General features: G+C 42.1%; 1 protein-coding gene across 12 annotated transcripts in view; it reads left to right on the forward strand.

The window, feature by feature from the left end:
• PRR5 (proline rich 5) overlaps positions 1 to 20342 on the forward strand; it is a 93389-nt gene that overhangs the window by 42313 nt on the left and 30734 nt on the right. For 10 of the 12 annotated variants that reach the window (XM_075507301.1, XM_075507332.1, XM_075507338.1 and 7 more), the window contains 4 exons: positions 7967 to 8047; positions 14590 to 14638; positions 15314 to 15371; positions 19401 to 19492. In XM_075507301.1, the coding sequence (XP_075363416.1) occupies positions 7967 to 8047; positions 14590 to 14638; positions 15314 to 15371; positions 19401 to 19492 (280 nt within the window). Of the gene's footprint in view, positions 1 to 7966; positions 8048 to 14589; positions 14639 to 15030; positions 15121 to 15313; positions 15372 to 19400; positions 19493 to 20342 lie in introns of all 12 variants that reach the window. The other 2 variants (XM_075507375.1, XM_075507384.1) reach the window with 2 other exon arrangements.

Genomic DNA, 20342 nt, shown 5'->3' on the forward strand with positions numbered 1-20342 from the left:
CGGAGTTTTGCTGGTGGGGTCTTCTGCAAGGTAGCAGCTCTCTCACCGCGGGTTTTTTCTGAGGAGGATATGTGGCTCCCCTTCAGCAGCCGGCTTGTGTGTGGCTGCAGTCTGGCTGCCCGGCGACATCCCCTCTGCCACCTCTGCTCTGTTCAGACCGGTCTCAGCCCTCAGACTGTTTATATCAGAGGATGCCTGCTGCTCTCTGGCACCGAGGGAGGGCAAACTGCAGGAGCTTCATCGCAGGGTTCAGTGTGCAGGGGCACGTAGCTCTCAGTGCGAGCAAGGAAGGTCTCTTCCTCCCCAATAACTTTCCTTCACCTCCAAACTAAAACGCTGTAAAACTTCTTGACACTGTTAGATCAAAGGGAAATCGGTGCCGAGCTGCTGTCTGCTACTATGCAAATTAGACTTTATATCACAGATTTTTCTGAGCTTGCTTTCCCGTGAACCCCAAAAGATCTGTACAGCAGCACACCGGCAGTGCACGTTAACTAGCAACCAGCAGCAACATAGTGGAACAATACAGTTTCGTTACAGCTCACAGAATTTGCATTGGATTAAAATAGCTTAGATTTTTTCACTAGCATTGTCTTCAATTCCTTTTCTCCCCTCCTTTTCTGCTTCAGGCAAAAAATGAGGGCTGAATGCTGACTAAACCAATTGGACTGAGAATCCCAGGGTTTTTAATCTTGAGCTTGCAAGCCAGGGGGGCCCCTCTCAGGGCAAATAAAATTCATCGCGAGGTTTTCATTCTGACTGAGCTAGCACAGACTGCCTAATCAGGAGCTGATACTGTTTGAGTTGTGCTGTGGGAAAGCCTCTAGTCAAAGGCACTTAGATCCTCTTTGGTGTAAGAAAATGGGGAAAATTCACAGAAATGTGAAGGAGTAGGAGATAGCAAAGAAAAGGCGAAGAAAACACAGATGAGATGCCTGTGACGTTAGTGAGATCGGCAGAAGATCCAAGGAGACATATGGAATCAGAAAGAGTTTTATGGTTTGGGCTAATTTTTATAGGTTTGTAATAAGCACAATAACTTGCTGTGAAGTAATTTTTACAGTCGTGGGAACCATATTTCATCATCTGATTAAAAATTAATGTTTTTTCAGATCACAGGGAGGCTTTTCTAGTGGAGAAAACATTCCAGACCAGCATATTTATCTACTACTTCTACTCGGAATTTTTCTTTTTTCCAATATTTAGTGTTCGTTTAGAAATATTTTGACATATTTCTGCCTGTCTGAGGATCACCTTCTTTTTCCTGACCCTTTATTTGGAGCCCTCTTTGGAGCATTTGGCCATGTGCGTGCATGGGGGCCAGACAAAGCCGAGCTATGGGGTGGGAAGGAGATATGAGGGGATGAAGGGGACTTCCCAGCTGGTCAAGCCACCACTGCACCATGAAGTGCGTGCCAGCCTTGGCTACAGTAATAGAAAGTGGTGGTGGTGGAGGATTGCTGCTCCCCTAGCCCTCCAGACATATTTATACTTGCTTGAATGCAGGTATAATTGGAAGCCAAAATCTCCTTAGTCCTCCACTCCGTAGAGATATTAACTCTTGGTAACACGTCAGGGAAGTCCCTTCACCTGTCTGTCTCAACTTCTTCATATGTAAGAGTAGTGCTTATAGTTGGTGAAGTTAGTGAACTAATGTCTCTAAAACTCTTTGAAGACGGAGTTTCGCAGACCAGCTTATTTTCACTTGTATGATCCAGTGTGTTATTGCAGCCTATCCCTCTTTGCAGATTGCTTTACTTCGGGTAGAAATTTCAGAAACGTAAGTGGACTAGCAGCTGCAAGCTTATTTTGAAAGGGTCAAAGCCTCATGGATAGCCTGTGGAGTTGCAGCTGGAGTGAAGCTGTGCTGAAAATGGGCTCTTCCCCATTAGATTAAGCTAATTCAGGAAAATGAGGTTTTATTCTGGAGCGAGAGTGTTTTCAAGGAGGTTTTGATGCAAGTATATCAGGTTAATTATTGTTAATTAGCTATTCCCGTAACTGTCCAGAGGAAATGAGCCCTAAGTCACTTAGTCACTTTTGAAAATGAAAATGTTGCCTTTAACTACCCGGTACTCGCAGGGTGCGACTATTCACACAGCATTGTTTTCGCTCATGGACTTCACCTGGAGCATTTGCAAACACTAAATAAAAAACGCCGTGATATTTTCACCCATACTGTTTGCATGTGAAGGTAGCGACTGCTTTAGAGAATGAAAATTACCTGCGTGCTGTGCACGAATGAAAATGTGGGCCACTACTTTGCCTGGAAATGCCGAGCTGGGAGGGCTGTGGCGATGGTCGAAGCACACAGGATGTCAGGATTCAGACAGAGACTTGCCAGCCCAACTTTGCAGTTGCTCCTCAACTCTGTGGACAAACTGATTCTGACCTGGCAGAAACCAGTGTTTTAATCACAATAGTTTTCCCTTCTTGGCTTCTTAAAAACATCAGTGAAAGAACAGGGGTGGTACTTCAGTGCTGGGGGGAGCCAGCATCCCACCCACCAAAGGCAGTGGTATCTGGGTGGACAACTAGTGACTCAAGGGAAATGTATGTTTTGTTGGCATTGAGCTACTTAGGCAGTGGCTTTCTATTATGCAAAAATCAGAATAATAAAACCCACCCACTCAGTCTTGGCACTCACGCTGTTAGGCTCATTGGGAGTGCCGTCAGCAAGCATCCAACTTTGTACCCTGGGGATTTCCTTCCCCCTGGGGGGGACACCTTCCAGATCCCTTCGTGCTAAAGCCGACGGTGGGGAAGGTCTGCGCTGTGGGTGCTGAAGCTGTAATTCCCTACATTTCAGGTGGCCAAATAGCAAGACCTGGAGCCGCTGACTCCTCTAGAAGATCAGGCAAATCTAGAATGAGTAGTCTGTCCAAAGAGGCCAAGTTTCTTGGGCTGCTGGGTTGATTTTTGTTGCTGTGAGTGCTGCCTTCGTTGTAGGTAGTTTTCTTTGGCAATCTGTGGCCACTGTGGGATAGATAAGTACAATACATTGCTGGAGCCACCTGAGATTTTGTCTTAATTCTAAAGGCCCCCCCCCCAAAAAAAAAAAAACAACTGGTCTCTGCAGTTTTCCGATCCTGATTTCCCCTCCTACAGCCAGCCTGCTCTAGCCGTGCTTCTCTCTTCCCTGCCCACCCACTGACCTGTGGGAAGCCTCCTCCCAGGCTTCTTTCTGCCCCGCTGCTGGTCTTTCCAAATGTCTTCTTCTAGCTGTAGTCTTCAGACCAAGAGTTACCCATGGCATATGTTTTTATGGAAAGGTGCCGGCACAATGTATCTTAGCACTGGGACTCGGGTTAAATAACACTGCCACAGCAATTTACGCCAATTCATACCAGTTGAGGAGCTGGCTAATGAATTGGGGTTGTGCCTTGAAGAAATGCTATAATCCTGTAACTCAGAGATTTGCCTTTTCTCGCAGTGTGAGGGTGGCTGTAGCTTGTTTCAAAGGTGCACTGCTCAGGTGCACAGAGCTTCCAGGTCCCCCTTGTTCCAGCAGAAGATACTGGTGGCGGAGTGTGAGAATTGCTCATTTCCTTAAGCAGGAGGGAGTGCAGTGCTGCAGGAGTAGGAGGTTACATCTGCGCTTCTGTGGATAATGTATCTGTTGGTACAATACAGCAAACCAGAAGCATGTATAACCCTGGACGTACATGATAGAGTCTGGTCTTGATTGGAGACTGGAACCTTATGAATAAGGGCAGTACTGAGCATAGGCAGTTCAGGAGCTGACCTTTTTTTTGGTCTCTTTTGGGCTCTTTTTTGTCTCCTCTGTGATGCTGTGTTCTTGTGCACACATTTACACACACACAGCAACTACAGGGAAGGTATTCAGAGTAATATCAGTGCATGAGTGCACCCATTATTAACTTTCATGTTGTAAAAGAGTTACAGAAGGCAGTTTACAAGGGATTTCCAATTCAGGTTAACTATTAAAATATAAGTTTAATTACATACGTTATTGACTTAAGCCTCAGTGGAGGCTGGTTGCAGGCACAAGTAAAGGTGATCCACCCACCTCAAGCATCTTGCAGGACTTCTGTGTGTAAGCAGCAGCTCAGATTTTCTTTACACTGAAAGATTGTACTATTCTGACTAAACCCGTTTAAACAATCACTCATTATAGAAACCATAGCATTACTTTGATTTAAGCAAGGGTTGGGTTTGTTTTTTTCATTAGCTTAAGGTAACTAGGAAGATTTAAGCTAGCTTTTTATTATCTTGACACCAACTTATGCCACTGATAGCGTCCTGGTTATTCCAGCTCCTCTTTGTTGCTTCTTGGGCAAGTGTGGAGGGCCAGATCACGGTGGCATTCCCACGCTGCCTGCAGCCTGGGACTGCATGCCTGCACCCTGCAGGCAACCGCTGCTGTCTTCGATAAGAAGGAAAGGCAGCTGGTCAACGCAGCAGGGCCAAGACTTGTTTTCCAGACAAGGCAGTTGCCCCTCACTACGAGGAAGATCCCAGGCAGATTAAAAGATCACCACTAGGATGTTTTATGTATGTGCAGTTTTACTACATGGGCAATAACTTAAATGTTCACAACCTGTTCCCCTAAGTTCTTGTTAAAAAAGCTTGTGCTCTCTTATTTCTTTGAGGAATAATAATGGACCTGTTAAGCTGGAAAGAGAAAACCTCCCCCTCGTTTAGAAAGGAGTGCCAGAGAGAAGGAGAGAGAGCATGCTGACTTCTAGGAGAGATATTTAGTCATTCTTCTCTGCAGAAGGCTGGCAGGGAACATTGCAAAGTTCATTTCCGAATCAGAAGAGCGTGTAAAGACTGCTTGTTTTATTCACTACATTAATCGTACTTCACATATTACTCATAATATTAAAATACCCAAGTTGCTTCACTGTATACCAGAGACATTTAGCTGCCAATTTTCAAATAATCGTAAATTGAGTGTGTCTGTTTGAGCCAGCCAAAATAAGCTGGGTTAGATCATGAGCGTATGTCTGTGCACGTGAGTGTAGGGGGGAAAGAGGGACCAATGTGGTGGGGGGGAGGTGCTTAACGCCTTGGAAACATCCTCAAAGGAGCAAAAGAGAGAAAAGGATAATGGTTCCTATTTTGATCTGCTTGTGCATTTCTCCACAGCGGATCATATCCTTCACCTGCCACTTCTAATTTCCTTTTTCCACAGATGAACGGGGCTAAGCTTTTCTAGCAGTGCATGTCTTTGCTGTTCAGCGTTGTTGTGTGCCTGCATTTCGAATCTCTCAGTGAATAGCAGCAGTTTTACCTTCCAGCCCAGTCCTCTGCTCCCAGCAAGCATTGAAAGGGGTTGTCTTACCAGGGACTTGGGGAGGTTTAACATGGGCACCTGAGGTCCCCACATGCACTCCACTGCCGCCTGGCATAGCGCCTGCAATGACATCCCCTTGCAGTGGGAGCAGCCGTATGTGGCTGGATCTGGCCCTGAGCCAACCAAGCTTGTCCGCCAGTGGGAATCAGGCTTTCTCCCACTGGAGACCTTATGAACAGATACCACCTTTAGCTCTCCTTCATAATACAGGGCAACCCCAAGTCCTGGTACCTCCAGGATGGGCAAATCTGATCCTGGTTTTGCTTTCCAGAGCTCTGAAGCTGTTTGCTGCTCCATTGCACCAGACTCCAGTGCAGTCTGAGCAGGGGGAGGTCAGCTGCAAAGCTCTGAAAAATGATGTTGCAGAGTCACTGGTACAACCAGATCCCCAGGAGGGATCTGCATGCTGTAGGTTCTGATCCTCGGAAGATCTTTTCAGTAGATATTCTAGGGGTGTGATTTAAGTTAGTGACCCCCAAATACAATTCCTGAGAGCCTCTGTGGGTGGTTGTTACTATTCCTTGCTCCTGCTGAGTACAGGCTGGGAGGTGGTATGCAGAATGAGAGCCACCCAGGGAGACAGTGCAGAGCAGGAAAACTTCTGCCCTGTGGTTTTTTTCAATAAGCCTTAAGATGTCATCTCCCCTTATCAGATGCAGCATTGAATAGGAAGAGAGGCACACGCCAAAATCTGGATTTTCCCTTTGCGATCAGGAGGATTGTGAGGGAAGAAGAAAAAAGCAGTGACAATGATGGCATGTAATACTGCTGTTGATAATTATACTCATTGCTTTTGTTGTGATTTTCATAAATATATCTTAAAACACCCTTTAGTGGTCAGTGTCATCATCTTTATTTTACACGTGGGGTAACTGAGGCAGACAGAAGTGAAATAACTTGCAGTCACTGCCAGCGATGGGAATGGTCATTTCAGTAAAAGCAGTCGTATTAGAACCTGAGTAGCAGTAGTATGAGCAGTGGAGCTGATAAAGGTTGCTTTCTTGTACATTAGTGTCAGAAAGCTAAAACATCTATTTGCATGTTGAATAAAGGCTGAGGTCACCCTGCAGTATGTTCTTGGTCACTAAAAGATGCTACTTCTACCCCAGATGAAACCTAAAAGACCTTAACGTTTTGGGGACTTCCACGTCATAGTTAAAGGTGGCAGAAATTGTGAAGCAGTTCCAAGAGTGGAGGAGCGGGGATGATCTGACAGACAGAGGGACCATGTGAGTCTTCTTTCCGTTTGGAGTCAAATCTGTAAGGCTATAAAAGGTGGCACTGGATTGGGGAAGGGGAAGGAGATGACTTCTTCCTTCTACTAATGCTGGAACAGGTTTGGTCTCACCTTTCACTGGCATTTCTTTACCTTTGTCCTCAGACTTAAGCTCAGTGATTTAGGCTGATGTGTCATCATGCTAATTGTGTCAGGTGTATTTCAGGAGCATTTCCGGGCTTCATCTTGAAGCGCATACGCATTTCAGTAACCCTTTGAGGTGCAGTCTTGTTAAGTTCATGGGACCAGTAAGCATCCCTGCTAAGCACGTGGATTGCCAGGTACCTGCAGTACCTGGCAGGTTTTTGCCATTCAGCGTCCTAGAATTTATGGGGCTGGTGGCCATACGCCCAGGGACAGACGGTATTGGGTACGTGACTTTCTGTTGAGCTAGAGAATTTTGTGGTCTCAATCCTGTCTTGATTTGCGTCTGATTGCAGCAGAAAGTTACCACCTCTAAGCAACATCTGCTTGCAGAACAGTTACAAATGGCATTGAAAATGAAAAGGGAGTATTTTTGTAGGACAGGTGGTTTGCCTATGCCTACCACATTGCTGCCTCTCTTGCTGTCCACCTTAGAAACTCTAGACCTGTTGTTCGTTCAGTGCAGCCTTGGTTTTCCTTTACCTGGAGCAAGAGCGTAAATCTTTGAGAAATGAGTAGGTGGTAATGGGAAACAGTCTTTGTAACCAATTGCCCCTTTTCTGTTGTTTTATTTTTGAAAATGAATGAGAGATTGGTTGAATTGACTTGAAATTCATAATTGTCCAGTGTTTGGGGGTTTTTTTGTTTTTTTTTAAAGAACTAACCATCCTTGAGATTCCATTCTAGTAAAGAGGTGCTATATTTGTGGGTTAAACTCCAGGTATAGTGTCCACCCTGGATAAATGCTGACTTGTTGATAAAGAAATCAAGTAGCCATAGCTCAGACAAACATATGCCAACAATGCCGGGAATAGCATCACTGATCTCATAGTGAAGCTGTAATTGTCTCTCTAGTGAGCCATAGAGACAAAAATATACTTAAAAATGCTTCAAAATACTTAATATATGAATATCTTAAAAGTTATACTTAATATACTTGAAGTACCTAAAATATATAAACTGAAGTTTTCTGAAATTACTGATTTCAGATGTGCGACTGTTGAAGTTACCAAGTTGGAACAAATCAAAAAGAACTGATTTTCAAAGATGTCATCTATTTTCTAGGCAATAATTCCCTTCAAGGCATCTGGGATAGGGTACCAGAAGTCACCTATGACTTTTAAAAAGGTCCTGCAGTGTCTAGGCAGGGCTGTTAGGCTTATTGTGGAAGTGATACCCTTCTAAAACGTGATCAGTTGCTAATGACTCCTAATGTCCTCTTTCAGTATCCACAATGGAGTAATAGCAGTGTTCCAGCGTAAGGGTCTCCCGGACCATGAACTTTACAACCTCAATGAAGGAGTCAGGTAAGAGACTCGACTCTATGCAAGGTGTTATTAGCCAGCGTGCACAGTACTGTTTGCTAGCACTTGCACTTGAAAGCTTCTACAGCAGTGTTATGTTTTTGGTTTTTTTCCCAGTGGTAGTTTCAACCAGTACAGTCAATATGGCCTGAGTGAATAGCTGTTGCTGATGTGTGTCAACACCTCGCTGCGTAGCAAGAGCTGAGTTCCCCTTCTGCAGAGGAGGTGTTTAGCTGTGAGGAGGATGGATTATTTCAGAGTCTGTCTTGATGTACTGGATTGAAACTAAGGAAGGGAAAACCTGCACCCCTCTAGTAATGCAGCCCTATGCCACTGCAATGATGCTGCCCTTTCCATAGGTGCCAGGCCTAGCTCTGAGGTGCTTCCCTTGCATCCATGGAGGATGTAAAGCCTCCAAGCGCTCAGTACAACACAGCAAGGGAAGATGTCCTGCCTGGTGGTCCCTTACATCTAGCTGCTCCTTCTGCACAGGGTGAATGTGGGGTAGATGTTATAAAGCTGTCTTGTCAGCACAATGACCTGAGTAACTCAGTTTAGGGTTCCTATTTCTTTCTCATACTGTGAAGATACTGTTCGCAACAGACTAAATATAGACCAGTGAGATGTATAATGGGAACTTTTTCCTTTTTTAAAAAAAAAAAAGGGTGAAAATCCTACCATTCGAGTTACTTAAGTTACAGTTGCAAAGAAAAGTTTACCAAGAGATAATCTGATATCTGGATTTACAGCACTTTACTTTTTACTACTTTTTCTAGCACTTACTATTACTTACTAAACCCTCTCTCACTGACAAGGGCGAGGTAGCAGATTTCCTTTTAGAAATTTGTCCCAACGCTTTGAAGAATAAACAGTGGAAAAGAAGCTGCACTTATAAAAGACAGACAGCTTATTACATTCCCTGGCTGTCTTCAGATAAGAGCCTCAGTAATTCCCTTTCCTTTACTGCTTATTCTCACTCTATCCAGGCACTGGAGTCTGACAAAATCCATAGAATATCCAGATATTCTGGGATTATCTGTCCCTGTCTGGTTCCCAGTCTGGGATAGCTGGCCCAGTCTTGTTCCTTAAATTGTGGGAATATCTTCAGAGAAGGCCAGGCGAATGACATTTGGCCTGTGAGCTCTCTTTTTCCCTCTCTCTCTGTCTTTTTGAAATTAAAAGAAACTTACTCTCCAGTTATTTCTTACTTCTCTGGGGAGAAAATGACATACAAAGAATAGCTTTTCTAGGATGGTTGTCAGTTAGCATGATCCATCAATCATTTTGAATTAGTTATGGGAATAATGGTTGATCATTATTACTGTAAGTGCAGTTACGATTCTTCAGCTTTGTCTGAATGACAAAAAATGGTAGTTCTGGGCTGAGATTTCCTGGCCCAATGCATTTGCCTCGGGATGCTCATCTGCTGGTGAGGGACAGAAGAGGAAAAATTATCTGCTGATGTGACAGAGACAAATACAATCTTGTATGAACCAACAAATAGAAGATAGATAGTTAGTTAGTTAGTTGGTGAATTGTGCCCAGGTTTTACTTTCATTTACCTGGGTATAAACCCTGCACCATGATGGTGCTTGCTAATATAGTTGTGTTGAATTTATTGCAACATCCCAGGCAGACGAACAGGCAAGCTGACTACAAATAGACTGATTTTTTTTCCATTTTATGATGGGCTTTGCTGCCACATGATAGGCCCATTTCTTTTTGTTAGGGTAAGGATAATGCTGCTTTGTTGTTATGTCAGCTGGTCGCTCAGTTTTGCTCTGCTTCCTGGAGAACAACCTTGGTGACTCATACGTGAGCTGATGGACAAAATGTTGTGAAATCTAGATCGAGCTAGAGAGCTGCTGTCGTCAGTGAGGCATCAGCAGTGTAACTCTCATGGGATGAGCAAGCGTTTGGTGAGATGCAGCGTGGCTTTCGAGACTGGTTCTTGTCTACTGCTGCTTTGAGGTTGTTCCCTCTTGCCTCCGACTTGGCCTGAACAGCCTTCTAATTTATTGCCAAAAGCTGTCCATCCTCTTGGTGACAGCTCTGAGTTTGTTTTTGTGAAGCTTCTCGCGTGTGTCCTCCTTGCTTCATTCATAGAAAAAAGCTACGATGAGACAACTGCGAGCGGGTGAAGAGGACGCAACAACCGAAAGATCTGTCTCTAGAGTAGAGCATGGTAGTGGTATTTTTTAAAATACACCTGTTCGCATGTCCAGCCACAGCCTCTTTCCAGAAGCTACTGCACTCCTGCTGTGTGCTTCGTTTTACTGCTGACTACAGTCAATAACGTTTTAGGGCCTCCTGACTATTTGCAACCAAAGCCCTTTTGCCTCACTTAAATTCAGCTCAAAACCTAACTAAGAAATTACTTATTTGACACATACCAAAAACATCTGGCTTACTACTGTTGTTATTTAATTCAAAATAACTTTCTTTGGGTTAATGTTATTATTGAATGCAAAAATATCTGAGTCGTAAACATGACCTCAGAAGTGGAACAAGTGTATATTTGCCTTACGATTGGTTTAGATGCATTTTCCCCACAAGTACATAAGTAAAAAGAAACAAATAGCCATTATTTCCACTGGGCAGAATTTGAGTGTGGAAGCATTCAGGTAAATGGCTAGTATCAGTAACTTTTTTCAACAGTTAAGGACAGTAAAAAAAGTTATTTTATTTTACCACTTTAATTAGAGCAGATTCTGGGATACTTTTCATAATTAAACCTTGAATATCCAAGTTGACTCACAGACCAAGTGTAAATATTTGAACAGTTACGTTATGCCCGCAATATTTGCACACCATCGTTTTGACTCAGGAATGTCACGTATATTCAACTACCGTATGTCACATACGTGCAAACAAATAAGTATAACTTCCTTTTCTGAACACACCTCTCAAGGCTTTGAACCCTGATTATGTATGCACTGATTACTTAAGAAAACATCAGTGGGTACAAATCTGTACAGTACCATTTACTTTTCTTCTTAGAAAGTGGACTTAAATATGGAGTTATGTAGCACTCAGAAGCCCTACTACTAATAAAATAAACATGTGACTTCAGTCTCTTTCGTATTGCTTTAACTCCTGAATAACTCTGCTAAAGCTAATGAACTATAGTAAGGTGGTGAGAAGATACTCCAGTAACTGGGAGTATCACCAGTGTATGTCATTACTTCTTCTGAGCCCTTACTAGGTGATTTAATAGGGGATTGATTCAAAAGTCAGGTAATAAAAATCTATATGCATATACTTACTGTTTAGTATTTCTCTTGATGTATGTGTGTGATATTAGTAATCATGTAGTGTTTTTTCCTTTTTCATTTCATGCACCATATGTCATTTCAAAGTGCTTATTTACACCACTTGTAAATCAAGGAAGAAAAAGAAGGAAAGGGAAACACAGTGGAAGCAGGATGTCCTGTATTAAAGCTAATACATATTTATAGCTGCTTCTTTTCTGAGTTTCAGGATACTGATTTGATGCAAACAACGCACATTTTAGTGGCATTTCCTCTTTCGTAGCAACAGTTCAAATCCAGTGAAGTCACTTGTTTCCATTTGCTTCGTTTAACTTTATTTAACGGATATTATACAGTGTTAGACTTTTCATTCCAAGTAATGTTGCAAGAGTTAATTTGAAAATGAACCAAAAAAGTGGCAGCAGGAGGATACAAAAAAGTCAGGAGCTATTTTAGCATATTCTGTGTGAATTTATATTATCATCTTAATTTATGAAGTCATTAAACAGGCAATGAAGACCTGATACAAATGATATACAAGCTTCATAAGAGTGCAGAATGACTGGCTCCAAAATCAGATGTGCTTGAAACGAGGTCTGCTATCTGATTGGGGATCTCTTTTAGGATTAATCAGATTTTTACCTGGATTCCACCATGATGTCCCCATATCTAGATAAGGTTATTCAGTAATGTGAATTATCCAGGGTCTGACAGGTGACAACCTAACTGATTTTTGTTAAAGGAAATTAAGCAAGGATGAAAAAAAATTGCAAGCAATGTCTTGGATCCAGTTTTGTTGTAGATCTCTTTTAAATGAATATGGGTACAGAGAACATCAAACACCAGTGTTCTGATGTGGCCTGAGGGCCTCACTATTTCACGAGAAATTAATTAAGGAGCATGAAGTATCTGTATTATTAGGGATTCAAAGAGCAAGATGCATTAATTGTGCTGTCAGTTCTTCTTCCACCCTATAAACAGAGATGCTAATGTAGCCATAGTGCTGCTTGCTGTGATGCAGTCCAGTGCATATAATTAACTACAGGCTGGTTGTTTAGTTTATTCACAGCTAAAAAAATGGAAATGTGGTGGGATTTTGTTTTATCAGAGGGCTAGTTACTGGATAAGTAGAACATAATTTTGTATTTTCTGCCCTAAATGCCAGGAATTATCAGTAGAACCTAAAATATGAAAAGAGGAGTTTTTTGCAAATCACCTGTTCAAGACGATGAGGAATCCAGGACTAGACTTCAAAGAGCTTCTAGTTTGAGGAGAGGGTAGAAAATTAAGCAAAATCTGTCAGCATAAAGTATCAGCATTTCTTGAAACAGTGGCACAAAGAGATATCTGGGAATAAATTGTCTCTATCATACGAGAATTCAAAACTGCAACTTTCTTGTTATTTTAACCTAAAATGGTTTATCTGTCCATGTTCAAAGTAAGAAAAACCTTTAGTGCCATCGCTTGCGATCCAGAAAAAAACCACACCACCTGGACAGTAAATTCCCACTTTGAGTGAGCATGGCACTATTTGGCTATAGCATCCTTGTATTCAGTGATGTACTCTTAAGGCTTTAAGACTTTAACAGGCTTTGGGGGAGGTGGTTTTAACCCTTGCCAAGGGCTTGTCAGTGGGTACCATCGAAGATGGAGTCTCAGGGCACTGCAGGGGTTGTCCTCTCCTATATGTTGCAACATCATGCCAAGGGGGCTAGCTGTACAATGGCCATTCATGGCAATGAGAGACCTATGGCTAAAGCCTGAACTGGCTTTGAAAATTTTTGTCCATAGTTTGTCTGAACTAATCAGGTTTCTAGCAGAAAAGGATTTTGATGCTTAGGAACATCTGAAAACCCCCTTCCTTTTGTTTATTTTCTATTTAATTTATGCCTAGAGTGTTTCCACAGGGTTCTGTGAAGTCAGTGTGGACATGTGCTTAAGGATAAATAAATAAGATACTGTATTTCGGCCTCCTAAAGATTGACCTGCTCCTCCTTTCCCTGAACTTTCAAAAGATTTCAAGAGGCTGTGCTGAAGCATGTGGTATTAAAAACATCAGATCCAACTCCTGCAGACTTTTTCATGGAGCGTAAGGATAAGTTTTTAAACCAGACATGTATTTGTTTAGTAGTTAAATAATTTGATTAATTAGCTATTTGTTAGTTAAAGGCATAACCCAACGGGATAGATAACATGCTACCGAATATATCATTTACGTAACTACCCTAATTGAAGTGGGTGTTTAGATTTTAAGTCAAATTTGACTTCATTTCTTTGTGGGACCTGAGGTGGTCACACAGGGACGGGTTTTCAAAAGAGCTCCAGGCCAGATTTGCAAATGTTCAGAAAACCCAGCTGGGGCTACATTTTCATAAGATCCGAGCTCTCATTTATGCATTCTAAATAGCAACCTGAGTGCAGAGAAGTACATCTAGCATCCAACATGTGGGACGTAAATAACATACAGCTCTTTAGCAATGTAGTGAGTTTTATCTGAATACAAACGTTGGGCTTGCAGATTGGGTTCAATTCAGTTTCTGAATTAGGGTTGTTTGTGGGGATTTTTTTGAATATGAGTTTGGTTTGCTCTTTGAGATTGCTTTGTAGGTTTTAGTGTAGAGGAATCATGAAAGGCAGAGCTAAACCGTTAAATTCCTACCTGCTTTTTCACTGAAACCATATGAAACTTCAGCTGTCGTGGGTCTCCTGACTGGAAGATCATGACCCTTTCAATGGAAACTGGCCAAGTTTCATGCCTGCAACAAGACCCGCAGAGTATCATCCTGCTTCAGGTTTCTCTCTAAACATTTTGTCACGGCTCTTTTTTCAACCTTACACAGGACAGGGATGATTTGGCTCTGAACATGTCGGCCAAGTCATTTGGCTCAGGTCAAAAAATGAGATGGGCAGAGAGGGCCAGGAGTTCTCCAGCATCTGCAACACCAGGCACCAGTGGACCCCTGGTACAGCAGGAGAACAACTTGAGCATTTTTAAAAGGGTTAGAGGTAGGACGGAAAGCATCCTCTTTTCATCAAATCGCAATTTCCTTTCATATGTATTTGTGCAACTGAGCCCTCTAAAAGCACAGCAAATGATCTTTCAACACACAGAAATGCTAGTTGAAGTCTTGATATCGTTGACCCTGTTTGCTCTATTTCTAGTTAGGCATTATTGACAGGCTCTGTGCTCAGATGAAAATATTTTGCTATTAGTGATTTCCCCTTTTCCGTACAGTGCACAGCTAGTACGATTTGCTGGTTACACAGATCCTCTTCTTATTCTTTTTAATACAGGCAATTATTGAAAACAGAACTGGGATCCTTTTTCACTGAATATCTACAGGTAGGCATGTGTTTTCTTTCATTTAAATCAGATTTTGTTATATGTTACTGAGCAAAATCATTTCACCCACTCTAAATGCTGATCTGGAGCCCCTTGAAACCATTCAGAGATGTCCACTGACTTCTCTGTGTTCTGTCATTTATGCACTAATCAGATTTGGATTTTATATATATATAATAGATAGTGAAAGCCCAAGCCATGGAATAGATTTGTGCAGTCACTGTGTTTCTGTATGACATTCTGTCTTTCAGTAGGCTTCAGACATTCTCTTTAAACTTAAAATTTAAGTTCCTGAGTAAACCAGTTAAGTTTATTGTAGTATAGTTAATAGGAAAGACATTAGTAGTAAGTACACACTGCCTATTGAAGCAGTATTCTTTCTGCTTCTCTAGGACAGAGTACATGCTTTGTGGGTCAGCCATTTGAAGTTTGAGAAGCACCTTGTACTAAACAGAATACGTGCTGTATCCTGAAAGCAGTAGGTGATTATATCATCATTTGACGAGTGTCCCAAGTGATTTAAGCAAGGTGAACACAGGGAGAGTCCTTTGATGATTGATCATTAAAATATAAGACCTCCTTTATTGTCAAAAGTTAAGAATGAACAAAATGTGAAATATGATGGCTGTAGGGAAGTACAGAATTGAGTAAAGGGAGTCTATATTTTATTTACAGAATCAGCTGCTCACAAAAGGCATGGTGATCCTAAGGGACAAGATCCGGTTTTATGAAGGTAACTTGGATTTTAGCATGGCTATCTATGTCTGTCACAGGAGTTTTAGCAAATGCATTCTGGAGGCAGTGTGATGCTTTTCACTGTCTTCCCGGGACTATGGATTGGTTTGTATCAATTCATTCCTGCAGTCCGTTGTTGTGTCCTGCCTTGGTGTTCCCATTGGCTTTCATCAAGGAGAGGTGATTGCCTAGAGCAGCAGCGAGGGAGTAAGGGAAACATTACCTCCAGCATAGACACTTCCTTCTCCTTCAAGTATAGCCTGCTCAATGTTAAGGAAAAGTGGAAAAATAGAGTGAGATATCTTAATAAACAAAAAACTAAGCACTAAGATCCCAGTTAGTTGAAGCATCTGGCTAAGTCCAAAATAATGCTGTAGGTTGTTTTAAGAGTTATTCTGGATTCATGCTTACATAAACGAGGTCAGACACTGTCTCTTTTTTTACAGTCAAGGCTCCATTTGTCTGTCTGCACCTTCTGGAGGTGTCACCTTATGGAAGTAAACATCAAGGATAACTTCCATCCAATGTGTCGTTTTACAGTCACCCTCATTTTGTGTCCTATGCTGTTGTGCGGCATTTAGATGTGCTGCTAAATATGCTGCTTTGTCCTAGATGTAGGCATACAAGTTGCACCAGGGGAGGTTTAGGTGGGATATTAGGAAAAATTTCTTCACTGAAAGGGTTGTCAAGCATTGGAACAGGCTGCCCAGGGAAGTGGTTGAGTCACCATCCCTGGACGTATTTAAAAGACATGTAGATGTGGCACTTAGGGACATGATTTGGTGGTGGACTTGGCAGTGTGAGGTTTGTGGTTGGACTCAATGATCTTAAAGGTCTTTTCCAACCTAAATGATTCTATGATTCTATACGTCATCAGAGAGTGAAATGATTTTGGAATATCTTCAAGAATTATTGCCCATGTAAACAATCTGAAGATCTTTAGGGAGTCTTGAGGCAATTTTAAAGAAATGGGTCTTTCCTTTTCCAAAGCTGCAGTCATAATACCAATTAGTCTAAATATACTGTTTAAGCAGTAGCCTGGAGACAACCATTTCCATTAGTTTCAGCTATCTATAAATCCTAAATGTGACCTTTCACTACTGACAGTACAGTTGATCAGATTAAGATGGTGCTATGGGACCCAGCTTTTCTGATGAAAAGACAATAGCCCTGAACACTTCAAAAAGAGAACAAATTTCACATTAAAAAAAACCCCAAAACCAAAAAAGTACCCAAACTCTTCTAAGCTGAACACAGAATTCCTCAGTTATATAAAATAAAAGCTTGGCGAGCACAAGGGGAGCTGTAAGGATCTTGAGGCCTTGAGCTCACTAAAACTGGCAAGTTACAGGAAGGTAGCTGTAATTTAGGAATCTTACTCAGAGGCAGAGGTCTTTCTGATAGACAGCTTTCTGTTAGCTTGCCTGGGGAGCCGCTGATGGATGTGAGTTTCCAAAGCTGGAATTTGGGTTTCCTGGCAGCAGAGGCAGCAGCACCCCAGAGTCCATCCTCTAGTCAGTGACCCCATGGCTCCCAAAACACCCAAGACAAAGTTGAGAGCATGGAAATCTTGGGAGCAACCATTCTGAGCAGGGCTCCCTTCCTGGCTCTGCAGCAGCAGCAGTCCTGCCCTCAAATCTCAGGTTGTCCCGCATCCTATGGTTTGAGTTTCCCTATGCAGTTAGTGTTGAAGTTTTCAAAAGAGAAAAAAGATCACTTTGGAGGGGTTTTGTCCTGCAGGAGGTTTTGAAAATTTTAGCTTTTGTTGAAACGATGATTTTTTATTCTTATATATCTTTCAGGGGTTTCAATTAACTTTTAGAAGCACTGTGAAAAGTACTACATGCATTTTTATGTCATACAAAATTGACTATATTGCGCTTCATTAAAATGAGCATTTAGAGTAACCCAGCTTCCTGGAATCTGGGAAATGCTTATGGTAAATGTAGGGATCTTTGCCTGACAGTAAAACAAACATTCTTGAAAGGACACGGAAGTCGCGTTCCTCCGTGTGAAATCATCAACAAACTGCAGGAATTACTCCACAGCCCCCAGTAAAAAGCCTGCCTGGTGAAAGACAGTTAACTCTGCAGCCTTTCTGAGCTGCTGTACAGAAATCCATCACTTCACAAAACAAGCTGCCCACAAGGTGAAAGGAGTGTGGGACAGTAAAGGTATGCTTATCTCAACAGGTAATTTGACTTCATGCAATTCTAGCAGCAAGATTTGAAAAGGACCAATGTTCAGCACCCACATCTGGAGCCAGATTTGTAAGGGCTTAGTTTCCACTTAACCTCAACTTGTGGGCAACTAACGTATTTAACTCTTTTTAATACTCCGCCCTCAAGGCATAGAGTGGTTGGGCTTCTCCTACATGATCGGATTTATATCTTTGAAACACTTTAGTATTTCAGACACTAGTATATGGAGGTTATAATGCAATGGGTTATTATTATTATTATTATTATTACTACTACTACTACTACTGCTGCTACAGCTGCTAGGAAGTTTGGACCTGGTTCCCTGCTGTGTTTCACTAGAACTAATGCAAGACAAATTTTTAAAAAATTGAAACCAAGAACACCCTTTTCAGTCTTGTGCACGAGTATGTAGGACAGAGAGAACTCCTGCCTGGTGGTGCAGAAACAAAGACCTTGATGTGGTTCACAAGCCAGCAGCTGCAGTATAGCACAGTGATCCACATTTGTCACTGAAAGCACTTAAAGTCATCAACCCAGGAATAATTCAGGAACTGCAGGTGGGCCAGAGCTAGTGCTATTTGTCATGTGCTTAAAAATGCAGGGAGATCAAGTATCCCGTAATAAAGATTGGCACTTGCTAACTTGGAGTGTAGATGCTTTCATGCAGAGTTTCTTTGTGGTGTGTGTGTAATTCTGGGCAAAATGTTCCCTGGCTGAGGCCCTAAGTAATGCTGTAATACAAAAATTAAGAATAGTATGTGATTCTGACACCAATAGTAATATTAATTGATTGCTATTGAAGTTGCTTCCTGATAAGTCATATCATCTTGTCTGAATGCCTCATAATCATTGATGTGTTTATCTCCATAATACTTGCCAGTGGAGGTGCAGTGGCATTGCTCTTCTGTCACAGTTGCGTTAGGGGCACAGGGATGCTAAAGAGCTTGCCCAAGGTCACACAGGCCGTTTTGGGGAACAGGGATTTGAAGCCAGCATCCACCTATAGAGCGAGACTTCCTCTCCTGTAGATCTCGGCACCTGCATTTGCTCTGTGTTTTACAAAATGTTCTGCAAGGAACTACGTGTCCAACTTGGTTGTAGGACCTGGCCAGGGCTTGTCCGATCACTGGGGAGGCTTCCAGGTGGCTGCAGCTGGGGAGGGAATAGAGAGAGAGAGGTGGCCTTGCTGCGAGGACCGCGGGGAGCTCACATCATAGCAGGTTTTGACTGCATCCTTTGAAAGTTACAATAAAAAGTAGAGCTGCAACACCATTCTCTTTTTCCATAGATCTTGGGTGAGATTTTTGGTGTAAGTGGAGATACAGGGAAGCTAAGGGATCAATTTGAGGGGGTGCTTTGTGGAGGATTCTGTACAGAGCACAGTTTGCTCTGCTGGCTTTCGGCTTAGAGGGCAGAGGGGAGCATGGTGGGGGAGATTTCTCTACAGGAATGTTTCCACATTTAACCTTCTGTGTCCTCCTCCTACTGCTCTCCTCCGCACTCTTGTCCAGTAGGTATTACTGCAAGAAGAGGAGGAGGTAACCTGAGCTATTATTCTTTATTCTTCACAGGGTTTTTCTGAGTAAGCTTTAACCTCAAAGTCTCTGAGTTTACTAAGAACATTAGATGTGTCATCTGAAAAGACACAAATACTGAATGATCCGACACAGTGAAAGGAATACTAATTCCATACTCCTAATAGTAGCTGTTACATGATTCATCTTTGTGTATAATAGCAAATCCACATTGTTTCCTGCATGTTTTAGTCTTTGCAGTTACCTGATTACAACCTAAACTGTTCACTAGTTTGTTTTGTGTTTTTGCAGGGCAGAAACTACTGGATACCTTAGCTGAAACCTGGGATTTTTTCTTCAGTGATGTCCTGCCCATGCTTCAGGCTATTTTCTATCCTGTACAGGTGAAAAATTACTCTGTTACTATAGAATCTTGAAAAACTGGAAAAAGCAACTTTACTGGTTCATCAAGAGATTGATGCAATCCTTAACTCTCTCTCCTTGGGCCAGCCTCTCAGTGCTGCTGTTCTGTATAGTCATGTCATGCAAAGAAGTTACTTATGCAAACAGCGGTTTGAAGTGCTTGGGTGAAAAAGATGAAGGGGAACTTTGAAAACAGGATTGGAGTGCAGGGAGGATGGTTAGTCCTTCTGTCAACTCACACTAAAAGTCAAAACAGGTTACGAATGATAAACTGAAGTATGCACACATTGAAATAAGTGGAGCTGTGTTGGCTTAAATACATACATTTCCTTCTTTGCAATCTGAATACGTCTCTGAAGTATCTCCACTTTTGAAAAGGACTTGTATTTCTGAGGTCAAATTCTATGCTACTATAAATGAACCGCAGTAGTCAGTGAAGTTAGACCAGTTTACATGAGCACAGAATTTGACTCCAGTAATTTTAAATCCACAATAGGTACTTGAGCTGTTTTGGATGAGGCTTACTCTTCTAACTTAGTGATGGCCGCAGAGTGTTGTTTATCATTTAAGTCTCAAGGAAATCTGTACCAGATAGGTGACCTTCTGGAGTTGCTCTTAGATGCCTACAGATTTTAGTGGGAGTTTGGTGCCTAAATGTATCTGGGGAAACTTTCTCCCATTTTTCCAAGTGGACTTCTTGCCTAAAATGATTGTCCAAATGTTATTGATATTACTGTTTGCATTTGCAGTTAATTACAGGCATGAAATCTGAATTCAGTGGAAAAGCTGCAGCTTTACACAGAATTTGATTCTGAAGGAGAAGAGCTCTAA

The sequence above is a fragment of the Mycteria americana genome, chromosome 1, assembly GCF_035582795.1.
Source record: "Mycteria americana isolate JAX WOST 10 ecotype Jacksonville Zoo and Gardens chromosome 1, USCA_MyAme_1.0, whole genome shotgun sequence".
Taxonomy (NCBI): domain Eukaryota; kingdom Metazoa; phylum Chordata; class Aves; order Ciconiiformes; family Ciconiidae; genus Mycteria; species Mycteria americana.